This window comes from Zalophus californianus, chromosome 8, assembly GCF_009762305.2.
Source record: "Zalophus californianus isolate mZalCal1 chromosome 8, mZalCal1.pri.v2, whole genome shotgun sequence".
Lineage (NCBI taxonomy): Eukaryota > Metazoa > Chordata > Mammalia > Carnivora > Otariidae > Zalophus > Zalophus californianus.
This window is the reverse complement of record NC_045602.1, coordinates 49,113,715-49,126,166: the sequence shown is the minus strand read 5'-3', so window position 1 is coordinate 49,126,166 and position 12,452 is coordinate 49,113,715. Positions and strand designations below refer to the sequence as shown.

Sequence of the window (12,452 nt, the reverse complement as noted above, 5' to 3'; positions counted from 1 at the left end):
CACTAATGGTTGTTTGAGTAGTGTGGTCTGGGTTTTGTGAGCAATCAGCGTTCATTCCTTGGTCCTTTTTTCAGAGTTTCTTGGTCTCCTGGACCAAGGGGTTCAAGTCCAGTGGTGTGGAAGGGAAAGACGTGGTTACTCTGATCCGGAAGGCCATCCAGAGGAGAGGGGTGAGTAGGGGAGTGGGGGATGGGGAGAAGGGAGGTGGGGTCTGGAGGCTCTTCACATTCTTTTGGGTCTACTCTGAAATCTTTCCCAGTCTGTCTTCAAATCAGCATGAGAACCTTTTTGTAGTTCTTAAGGAGAGATTTTCTTTTCCTTCCCTGCTAGGTGTACCCAATAATAATAAATTTTTTTCTAGTTTTATTGAGATACAGTTGACATACAGCTAAGTTTAAGGCATGCCTCATACTGACTTGGCATCCATTTACTGTGAAGTGTTTGCCACACTGATAATCTCACATAATAAGCAGGTGCCTCTTGGGTCTTCAGATGAGGATGATGGATAATAACCAGATGCCTTTGGGGTCTTCAGATGAGCGTGATGGATAAATAATCTTAGCCTTGGTACAAGAAAAACCCTTCAGTCTCTAACCTGAAGAAGACTTGATTATCATTTTCAAGTAAGAAGGTTGGGGTGATGTTGTCATCAGGTTGGAATGGGGTAGAGAGATTACAAGATAAAGGTTTGGTCATAGGAGTTACAGGGAAGGAGGGAGAGAAAAAGAAAAGAAGAAAGAGAAGCAGAAGGGGACAGCGATGACAAGATGGGCTCTTATGAATGCAGTGATGTCTATAAACTAGATCACAGGGCTGGTGGCCTCCATGGAGAGGACAGGCAGGGTGGGGAGTGCGTCACTGCTGTCAGACTGGATCTGGACCCAATTCCTAGCTCTAACCTTTGGCTCCAATTAGGGTTAGTAAGGGGGCAGCCCTAATGTACCTGAGCTGTGTGTCTTGCTGCTCTTTCTCTCCATCTTCACAATCATAACCTTTGTGTGATGGTGAAGATCAGAGCCCCATTTTTATCCCTGCAGGACTTTGATATTGATATCGTGGCTGTGGTGAACGACACAGTTGGGACCATGATGACCTGTGGTTATGATGACCAGAATTGTGAGATTGGTCTCATTGTAGGTGAGTGAACACTGGGTGTGGGGGGCTGGTGCTGGCTAATGGATGGGGGGTGTGGGCTGGAAAGGGAGGAGGGCTCCATGGCCTGAATAATTCTTTGTACTTCATATTAGAAGGTGATGGTACAGTCACTTTGGAGGACTGAGCCAGAACTTACGGGTTGGGGGTGGTTGTGGATTGGCTCATGTTGGGATACTCCAGGAGCTTGCACTGAGCAATCCCAGCTCTCTAGCTGGTCTCAGGATGCTGGAGTAAGAGGGAGATGGGGGCTGGGGAGAGGCTGGTTGGTGCAGGTGGGTGTTGAGCAGTCCCTTGTTTTGGCCAGGCACGGGCAGCAATGCCTGCTACATGGAAGAGATGCGCCACATTGACATGGTGGAGGGCGACGAGGGGCGGATGTGTATCAACATGGAGTGGGGGGCCTTCGGGGACGATGGCACACTCGATGACTTCCGCACTGAGTTTGATCAGGAAATCGACATGGGCTCCCTGAACCCCGGGAAACAACTGTGAGCAGCAACCCCTGTGTTGCGGTGGGCTCGTGGGGGTGGACTCAGGAGCTGAGCTGGGGGTTGACCAGAGCTGGGGGGTGGTTCTCACTTTTGCGTTATAGTGTTACATCCCCGAAAGATTGCCAGGGCACCCCCTGGTTATGGGAGTGGGGTGCTCATCACATGCACCGTGACTTTAAATTGCTGAGAGGGCTCTGAAAACGAATAAACGAGAGGACAAACCAGATTATAGGTAATTTGGCTTTGTCCTTCAGAGCCATCATTTTAGAATGTCATTTCCTGAGTGTTGGCCCTGCTCTTTCTTCCACCTTCAATGTGTAAGCTGTCTATAGAAACAGTTTGTGAGACACAAAAGAAGAGTCATCTTGACATGGCCAAGCTTAGGGTGCCTGAAAGCTGTCTTCGTAGCTCCCACCCCTGCCACTGCTCAGGGGATGAGGCTTATGACACTTGCCTCCTGCACACTGGCTGAGGCCCCGACTCCGACCTCTAGTAGAGCTGCCTGTGAGCTGAGCTGGAGCTGGCTGTAGGCAGACCAAGGGCCTCTGGAAAAGCTGGCTTAGGAGCCTCCTTGGCCACTACCCTGGACCTGTGGCCCAGGACCATGAGGGCCTCCAACGTTTTGCACCCTGAATGTTATATTCTCCAGCCTGGCTAAACTTGGTTTTTAGGTACTTTTGACGGTTACAAAACATTATTTTGCTGTCATTACTACACCAACATTGACCCAATGTCCCTATTAAAGATATTGAAACAGGGATTGCTCTAAGCTCTGAAGGCAATTACAAAATGTTTTGAGCAATTCAGGCCCCCTCTGGTCTTCTTGTTGCTATGACTGTTGCAGGAAAGCTTCTGGCATAGCTCTCTGCTCAGAGAGGAAAACCCGACTCTGTAAGCCAGCTTAGCAATGGGCTGTCTTTTTCTGTACAGGGAGAGTCCTTGCTTCTTCAAGGCATGGTTATTTAAGTCACAGGCTTCTCCCATACTGAAGCATGAGTCCACTTACTTGTAACTTTCATAGGAATGCACTGGCTATGTCTGCCATGGCTGGTGAGAATTTATGGACTGAAAAGTCACTCACTCAATGTCTGCCTCCAAGAATGAGGCACACCCAAGCCATTCAGAGGAGCTGTATGCCCTTCAAAGTGTCTGAAGACAGAATTGCCAGCCCAGCCTTGGCAACACACCACTGGCTCAGCCTGAGACAAATCAAAGGCTGGGAGGACATCGACTACAAAGTGTCAGCCATGGTAGCCCAGAAGTCATTATTGGGCCCCAGGAGGAACTTCTTCCCACTCTTGGTGTATTTCTAAATATTTTTCTAAATGTTGACTGAAACAAAGTTTAAATTAAAAAAAAAAAAAACACTGGAATAAAAGCTTTTATAAGTCACCCACACTTCAGAGCCCCACTGGACCTGTCCGCGGTCTGCCGTCGAACTAGCTGTTTTGGAGATGGTGGAGAGGCCGACATGAGTTGCTTACAGATAAAGCCAGGCAGCCTCCCACACAGTGTGCCTGTGCTGGTGCTTGAACAATTTACATGCACCCTCTGTTCAAGCAGTTTTGCCAGCTCTGCACTGAGCTCCAGTTCTGCCATACCTGGGTCTCGAGCGAGTCACTTCCTGAGGGCCTGGCTTTCCTGTCTTGTAGATTGTACCAGCTGATGTCATAATCCCGTAAAGAACCCCCGCCGCTCTGGGTTGCTTCGCTGAAGCCCAGCCTAGGTAGTGTCCGCTGGCCCTGGGGGGACTCCTCTCTAGGCCCCAGATGCTTAGATACCAAGAAAAGGGCCTTCTTGCTGCAAAGAACTGCAAACAATGGTGAAGGTTCGGTTTCTCCTATCACACCGTTTGAGCCAGAAAGACTGGCTTCCAAAGAAAACAGCATCACCTAGTGTTGAAAAAATAAATCAGCTGATTGCTCTCAGCTTGGGGGCAGCCCTCTGCCTTTCTAGAACATGCCTTTATCTGCTCACCTGTCTGCTCAGGAACTTCCAATGTGTCGCACTCCCAGATTCCCATGACCATCTGACATTTAGAGCTTCTTCCCATCTGCCCTAACCTGCCCTTCTAATCCTGCGCATCACCCCACCCCCAGCCCCGGGGTTCTTTTCACCCTGTTTCCTAGAAATCCACAAATGATCTTGCAAGGGGAGGGCAGTGTGAGATGTTGCTGGGCCCGTGCCGCTAATTGGATCAGATTGGCCTTCTCTTGTATATAAATATTGAGGCTCCTCATAAGGTTTCATTTTAAAAATATTTGCTTGCTAGAGAAAAAAAATTTAAAAGTAACTATCCTACATGTAACTTTCCCTAAAATTCAGGCTGTTCCACAATGTTCCGCATGCCCTTTCCCTCCATAGTTGAAGGCCCACCCTGCCTGCAGAGATGGAGCAGACACCCCAGACCCTGCAGCCTCCCCTGAGCTGTCACCTCTCTGCACAACTTATTCCCAGCAATGCCACACAAATTAGCACTGTGTTGTGCACCATCTTGCTTTGCACGCCTGTTGCCTCCACCTCCGCGGGGAAGTTGTGAGTTCACTGACAGCCAGGACTGGTCTTTATCGTCTGGTCTGTATCCCTGCAGATTCGAGAAGATGATCAGTGGGATGTACATGGGAGAACTGGTGAGGCTTATCCTGGTGAAGATGGCCAAGGAAGAGCTGCTTTTCGGGGGGAAGCTCAGCCCAGGGCTCCTTGCCACTGGCCAGTTTGAGACCAAAGACGTTTCAGATATTGAAGGGTAAGCTTCCGGGTCCCTCTCTGTTCACCTGGTCTCCAACAGGCCGTTGGGGAATGAGGAACGGGAACCGGCCCTTGACCCTTCAGAGTTGGACAGCAAGAGGGCCTTGTGCAACGTGGGCCGTGGCAGGCCTTTGTCTTGACTTGAACTTTTCAGATAGTTTCCACCCTTGTCTGCTACCCAAGTGGCTCCTGGTGTTGCATGGGTGGGGGTGGGGCTTGGCTTAATGCCGGAGGCTCCATGAGACCCCTTGCGGACTCATGCATCTACTTTCTTTCCCTTCTCCCCTCTGCCTTCTATTTCTTTCTCAGTTGGTGATTCTCCAAAAGGGCTCTGTCCTGACCCCTGCTTCCCTAACAGAAGAATAGGTCTTCGGATGGCCCTAAGATTTACCCATTTAGTTCCAGTAGGTATAGCTGAGGCCTGCATTTCACAGAGTGGCATGGATGGGGGTGAAGATGGCCTGAATCTTGTTTTCCAGTTAACAATATCCAAAAAGTTGGGCCCAGTTTCCCGTTCTTGAGAGTTCCACTTGTCACTTGAGGAGGCCCTGTTGTTTCAGGGACCAGATGGTGGAGAGGAGGGGAATTGGGTGCTAAAGGAAGCAGTGAAACCATTCCAGTGACCTCAAGTGGAAACTCTTGAGGGAATTGTGCCTGCTTGTTAAACCCCAAGGGGATGGAAGAGTGTGTACTTGTGAGGTGCTTAGCCTCCCTGAGAAGACTGTGAAGTTCATGGCAGCACGCTGGCACAGCCTCTAGCATTGGTTAAAGCAGTGCCCGCTCCGTCGTGAAAGGCAGTGAGCTGGCTGCTTCCTAGAGAGAGAATGGGGTGGGCTCCGCAGCTGGGTGGTTGCTGGCAGGGTCACTGTTCCCTCTACCCCCAGATAAGCAAGCATAGCTCATTTTCTCTCTCACACACACAGACACACACAACTTGGTGTGTAAAGCCATAAGAACAGTGTCTTGTCCTTACTTAGTATGTGCATAAAAAATACTGCTTTTCCCATTGGGAAAAAGAAGGACCTGAGTTCTGTGTGTGTGTGTGTGTCTGGGTGAGGAGCCTCCTGTTGGCTCTGTTGTGTTTTCCCCTTGTTCTACCTTCCTGTCAATGGGCAGAGCCATGGAAGGGGTGCCTGTCCTCACTGGGAGATGGCGCTGGCCCCATTGGGTTGGACATGTGCCCACACACTGTCCTTTTCTTTCCCAGGGAGAGGGATGGCACCCGGAAGGCCCGTGAGGTGCTTGTGCGGCTGGGCATAGACCCGACACAGGAGGACTGCGTGGCCACTCACCGGATCTGCCAGATCGTGTCTACACGCTCAGCCAGCCTGTGCGCAGCCACCCTGGCGGCCGTGCTGCGGCGCATCAAGGAGAACAAGGGCGAGGAGCGGCTGCGCTCCACCATTGGGGTGGACGGCTCTGTCTACAAGAAGCACCCACAGTGAGTCAGCGTGGCCAGACCCCCCAGTGCCGCGGCCCCCAGAGCACTCGAGGACCCCTGACAGGCCTGTGAGAGACCCTAGTGACTCCACAGCCAGCTCCGTTTTGCCTTCTGGGGCGGTGGAAATGGACCGTAGCTTGAGGGACTTTGTAGGATAAGCTCCCATCTGGGCATGTGGGGGTCGGGAGGGTGGCGTCCTTGGCAGGGGTGGAGGCGATTTCTGAGGGCTCCTGATGACTGGAGCTCTAGCCAGGGCTCTCCTGGCCACAGGGCTCTGTCTGCCACCCTCTTGTTGAGGAGTTTGGGTTTCTCTGTGCTTGTTTCCTTGACTCTCATGTTTGTGGATGGTCCGTTCAGGTGGTGTGTCCTCTGACAGAGGACACCCTGGCACAGCCTCTCTGGCTGACCTGGGCATTGAACTGATCCTGCACTTCCCTCCATGGTTGGTCCCTTGGGTCCTAAGTGCCAAAATACTCAAGTTTCAGTTGGCACCTGGCCAATCGCTCTCTCGTGCCCACTTACTATTTCATTTTCACTGGATTCGAGCGCCAGTTCCGTGTGCCTTCTTTAACTGAATCAAGGTCTCCGCCCTGGTCTTCTAGTCCAGGGCTTCAGAAACACGAAAGTGCACGTGAATCACTGGGGGATCTTGTTAAGCGGCAGAGTCTAATTCAGGGGGTCCAGGCCGAGACCCTGTCTCTGAGCTGGGCCCCCAGGGGTGCTGTTGCCCACAGACCACACCAGGGACAGCAAGGCCCCGGAGACCATGGCTCAGCTCAGCCACCACCCAAGGAGTTCTTGTTGAACACACCTGTGGTCTTGAGCTGTTCAGACACCTTTGGGATTTTTGGCAGAAATTGGCCAAAGAGACCAAAGTCCAGCAGAGCGTTTCTCCTTTTTCTGTTTTGGGTTTTTCGCAGGCAGCGTCTAATGAAAGGGGCACTGCTGGTGTCCAAATCCCTCGATTCTGAGGCGGATGTATTGGGTGGAGGAGCCTTGGCTGTGGGATGGGGAGGTCTTAATGTGACTGTGTGCGAGGGTAGGGGCTTCCTACAGCGGCCCTTTTCCCTTCCCTCTGCTGGGGTGATCACAGATGACTCTCTGAGCTTGAACAGTGTTGACCGAGAACCTGGGAGGGTGCGGAGAGGATGTTCAGCGCAGCATCTGCTCCTGGGGGTGCCTCCTGGCCTTGGGGTTGAGGCAGCGAGCCCTTTGCTCCCTTGACCCTCACCGTGGACCCTCGTCTCTTCCCCTCTCACGGCAACTGCAGCTTTGCCAAGCGTCTTCACAAGACAGTGCGGCGCCTGGTGCCCGACTGCGATGTCCGCTTCCTGCGTTCCGAGGATGGCAGTGGCAAGGGGGCAGCCATGGTGACAGCGGTGGCCTACCGGCTGGCTGACCAACACCGAGCCCGCCAGAATACCCTGGAGTCTCTGAAGCTGAGCCGCGAGCAGCTTCTGGAGGTCAAGAGGAGGATGAACGTAGAGATGGAGCGAGGTCTGAGCAAGGAGACTCACGCCATTGCCCCCGTCAAGATGCTGCCCACCTACGTGTGTGCCACGCCTGATGGCACAGGTAGGCGACAGGGCTACCACTCAGCTCACCGCGTTGGGCCTTTGTCCTGGTGTCGATGCCCCAGCGGGACTCCCTCTGCCTTAGCATTGGGTATTGGGACCAGTACTAGAAAATGCTAGCGTTCAAGAAGTTCAACCCAGGTATTTGCTATAATTTTTTTAAAGATTTTATTTATTTATTTGAGAGAGAGAATGAGAGACAGAGAGCATGAGAGGGAGGAGGGCCAGAGGGAGAAGCAGACTCCCTGCTGAGCAGGGAGCCCGATGCGGGACTCGATCCCAGGACTCCAGGATCATGACCTGAGCTGAAGGCAGTCGCCCAACCAACTGAGCCACCCAGGTGCCCCCTTCTGCTGTAAATTGAATGATAATAATGATAAACACTTACTGAATGCCTACAATGGGTCAAACGCTTCTGTAAGCATTTTACACATAATTTAATTCATTTAATGTTGAACTATTAACAGAGATTAGTACTTAATTTTGTTAACAAACTAATATGTTTGTCATAAAACCGAGGCACAGAGAAATGAAGAAACCTGCCCAAGTTCCCACGGCTGGAAAACGGCAGAGCTGGGATTCGAACCCAGGAATTTTGGTTCCAGGGCCAGCTCTTATAAGCCCTGGGTCAGGAAGTTGGCACACGAAGGCCCATGAGTTCAACCTGGCCTGCTGCCTATTTTTTTAAATAAAGTTTGACCGATATGCAGCCATGCCCATTTGTCTACGCATTGCTTGTGGCCACTTTGTGCTACGATGACAAAGTGGTGAGGTTACAGTAGGGACTGTGGCTCACAAGACCTCAAAAGTTGACTGCCCGACCCTTTACGGGAAAAGATTGCTGACCCATGGCCTGGGTCTTGCACATTAAGAAATGGTGGTCCTTTCTCAATGCAAAGAGAACTAACATAGAGCAGGCCAGCGTCGCATGGTTGGTGCAGGAGCAGGAGCCTGGGCCGTGGTGCTTGCTCTACCCGCTCCTGACCTGTGGGCCCGAGGGAGCGACTCAGCCTGGCTCAGCCAGGTCCCCTTCCTCCATTAGAGGGAAGGGCAGTGCCTCCGCCTTATGGCTGCATGAGAAGTGTGTTTGAGGCACGTAACACGGTATTACGATTGCCCAACAGAGGAGGGTGTTCTCACGTAAAAAGGTTTCCCTTCGATTTCCTTTAAAGAGTTGAACTCTGCTGTTTCTTCTCTATTCTAGAAGCTAAGATAAGGTGGCCTTTGATTTAGCATGAACGACACATTTAGATTTTTTTTTTAGATTTTATTTATTTATTTGACAGAGAGAGAGTGCGCGCGCACGTGTGAGAGAGAGCACAAGCAGGGAGGAGGCGCAGAGGGAGAGGGAGAAGCAGACTCCCTGCTGAGCAGGGAGCCGATCCCAGTGCTTAACTGACTGAGCCCCCCCCAGTGCCCCTAGATATTTTTGAGTGTACTGTATCACGTATCACAGTTTCCGGTGTCACGCAGAGCTCATTGTGACGTCTGGCCCACCTGAACTCATCTGAGGACCACTAGGGAGGCAGCAGGGCTCTGGTCCCAGGGATCTTATTTTCTTTCCTATTCTGTGGAGCACACAGTCCATCTCCTTCTGTGGAGCACACAGTCCATCTCCCCTGAGGGTGCTGAGGGCTGCCAGAAGAGGTCTCCCTTAGGGGAAAGGACTTTATAGACCGTCACTCTCTGTGGTGCTGACGTGGTGACACTCCAGTCCATCACCTTCCCGGGTTTATTTTTCAGAGAAAGGTGACTTCCTGGCCTTGGACCTTGGGGGTACCAATTTCCGGGTCCTGCTGGTGCGAGTGAGGAATGGAAAGCGGCGTGGAGTAGAGATGCACAACAAGATCTACTCTATCCCGCAGGAGGTCATGCACGGCACGGGGGACGAGGTGAGGCAGGGTGGCGCCTCTGGGAGGGGACCCCAGTAGATACCCAAGTCTCGCCCGGGAGGACAGTGCTTTCTCTGCTCAGCCACGGTCCCAGGGAAGGCCAGGTGGGTTGGGGCCCTGGCCTGGTCTTCCCCCAGGTTTGTGCCTGAGCATGCATTTCTCCTGAGCGCAGCCCCCGAGCTTGTGGCCAGACCCTGCCCTGGGCCAGGACCCCTTCCTCAGAGCCTAACTTCTCCCCGCAGCTCTTTGACCACATCGTCCAGTGCATCGCCGACTTCCTTGAGTACATGGGCATGAAGGGCGTGTCCCTGCCTCTGGGTTTCACCTTCTCCTTCCCCTGCCAGCAGAACAGCCTGGATGAGGTAACAGACTCCCCGGGGCAGCGGGGGGGAGCGCTTACCTCTGGACCTTATTGACCCTACCCCAGCCAGGGTTTGGAGCAAGGGAGAAAGTTGAGTTGAGAGAAGGAAAAGGGGATGAGTAAGCAGTCATGACAAGGGGCCTGTTGATGGGCATGATTCAGTTGGAGCTGATGGAGGTTAAAAAGGTCACAATCTTTGGTATGATGATGATGGAGCTTATCAAATATTAACAGTGAACATTTTTATAGCACTTTATGCCAGGCACAGTGCTAGGCTTCCTATGTGTATTATCTCATTTAACCCTCACAGCGACCATAGAAGGTAGGTAGGTGTTTGTATGCCCATTTTGCAGAAAGGAAAACAAAGTCTGTAGAGATGCCAAGTATCTTGTGCCAAATCAGAAGGCTTGGGTGTGGCAAACCAAGATCTGAATTCTGGTGTCCTGATACCTGAGCCCATGTTCTCAGGGATGCTCACCAGCTCCTGCAGGATATTTTCATTCACCTCCTGTTGTTTAGGTGCCCCGGTATTTCTCTAGTCTTAGCTTTGCTTTTCATTCCTTTTCAACTTGCCTTGCATGAGTGAAGCAGGTGGGCCGAGAGCTGGTGTGCTCAGATATTCCGGACATGGTGTGTTGAGAATGGAGGAGAGCGGAGTGTCATGCTTGGGCTTGTTCTGGGTTGACAGTCGGCACACCAGATGTTAGGATACTATTGTCTAAGGAGTTGTTCTCTGTCTCCATCGGTCCTCTAGAAGGGTACGCGCACGTTTACAAATGGACAGTGTGCGGTGGACAGAGAGGCCAGGGTACACAAGGCGTGGTTCCTGCTTTAGGGTCTCACACACAAACTGTGCTGATGGCAAGTAAGCAAGCGCAGGAAGGCATGAGTTGCTGGTGGGAACGGGGGGCGGGGCACCAGTGGGGTACCAAGAGTGATGTTAACCTGAGCACACACCCAGACAGCATGAACAAGACTTGGATTGGCTTCCAAGTCCAAAGAAGGAGTGGACGGGGAAGAAGGGCAGGCAGGCCTGGCTGTGTGCAGGGGAGCACGGAGGCGGGAAACGTCCCAGGTATAGGGAGCTCGGTCCAGCGGGGAAGAAAGGCCCGCATTTGCCGCAGGGACCCGGAACAGTAGCCTGCATGTTGCTCAGCTGAGTTTTGTAAATGTTTCCTCCTCTTCCCCTCGGAGCTGAATTCATCATGCGCACCAGTTCAGCAGAGATTTTGGGGTGTCCTGCAATGAAAACCGTTGCCTGATGCAGTATTTCCAAACACCTGTCACCGTGTGTCCACTGTTACTAGGGCAGTGTTGCGTCTCGCTTTTCTGTTCTTTTCCGGTTTTATTGAGATGGTAACATGCACGCCATAGGAGTTGAAGGAGCCCAGCACCATGATTTGACTTACATATATTGTGAACTGATCGCCACAAGTTTAGTTAACATTTGTCATCTCCTATAGAGACAAAACAAGAAAAAGAATAAAAAAGTGTTTTTTTTCCTTGTAATGAGAACTCTTAGGATTTACCCTTTCACGATTTTCAAATACACTGTACGGTAGTGTTCTCTGTGTTCATTTCATCCTGAGCACTTAACTTACCTTATCACTGGAAGCTTGTACGTTTGACCACCTTCCTCTGATTCCCTCTCCCCAGCCTTTCTCATTCCTTTGTCTCGACACATGATTTTTCTTTTTTTTTTTTAAGATTTTATTTATTTATTAGACAGAGAGAGAATGAGAGATAGAGAGCAGGAGAGGGAAGAGGGTCAGAGGGAGAAGCAGACTTCCTGCCGAGCAGGGAGCCCGATGTGGGACTTGATCCCGGGACTCCAGGATCATGATCTGAGCTGAAGGCAGTCGCTCAACCGACTGAGCCACCCAGGCGCCCCCGACACATGATTTTTCTCATGATTTTCAATGCACTGGGTTTTCAAAGCCTTCTCCATTTGCATCAGTTTACCAAAGGGAACATGAAGATCCATATTTATGTGATACTTAATGAAACATTGTTTACTATAATGAAAACATCAGGGACAAACCCATTGTTCAATACTTGGGAAATAGTTAATAAATTCTGAGCAACCCGCTGCCTCATATCAGCAACTAGTATTTTTGGAAGAAATTTCAATGATAGGGGAAAAAAACCGATGGTAAGACTCACACATTTTTTAAGAAAAAGATAGTCTCTGCAATATAGAAACCTGAAGAAAAAAACACAATTCATACGAAGATGGAACATAGCACTCCAGTATACATGCTTCCAGGCTTTTCCTACTGAAATATTTTTCAATAGACACACCTTAACTTTTCATGCCAACACGTATATATCGTGAATTATTTATCCAGTGGCCCAAGAACACCTTCACTATTTCTACCTGAATGATGAGATTCCAGGTTCATTGTATTAGATTTCATTCTGCATGCTCTAAGTTTCTGCAGGGAGCACACGTATAGTCTAGCATTGTAAAAATTAAGAGCAGATGCTGGGCGCCTGGGTGGCTCAGTCGTTAGGCATCTGCCTTCGGCACCGGTCATGATCCCAGGGTCCTGGGATCGAGCCCCACATTGGGCTCCCTGCTCAGCAGGAAGCCTGCTTCTCCCTCTCCCACTCTCCCTGCTTGTGTTCCCTCTCTCGCTGTGTGTCTCTCTGTCAAATAAATAAATAAAATCTTAAAAAAAAAAATTAAGAGCAGATGAAGCAGAAGCTGGGTTCTGTCATTCCATCTGTCTGTAAGCTGGGTTCTGCTTTGCTAAGATCATCCTGTTGTGTGGAAAATCAGCAGGTGCC

At 50.9% G+C, this 12,452-nt stretch overlaps 1 protein-coding gene across 2 annotated transcripts in view; it reads left to right on the top strand.

Annotated features, from left to right (window-relative positions):
- Positions 1-12,452, top strand: part of HK2 (hexokinase 2) — a 61,439-nt gene that overhangs the window by 41,189 nt on the left and 7,798 nt on the right. For both annotated transcript variants that reach the window (XM_027621289.2, XM_027621290.2), the window contains 8 exons: positions 75-170; positions 1,038-1,137; positions 1,460-1,643; positions 4,237-4,392; positions 5,602-5,835; positions 7,106-7,410; positions 9,153-9,301; positions 9,544-9,663. In XM_027621289.2, coding sequence (XP_027477090.2) covers positions 75-170; positions 1,038-1,137; positions 1,460-1,643; positions 4,237-4,392; positions 5,602-5,835; positions 7,106-7,410; positions 9,153-9,301; positions 9,544-9,663 — 1,344 coding nt within the window. The remainder of the gene's footprint in view (positions 1-74; positions 171-1,037; positions 1,138-1,459; positions 1,644-4,236; positions 4,393-5,601; positions 5,836-7,105; positions 7,411-9,152; positions 9,302-9,543; positions 9,664-12,452) is intronic.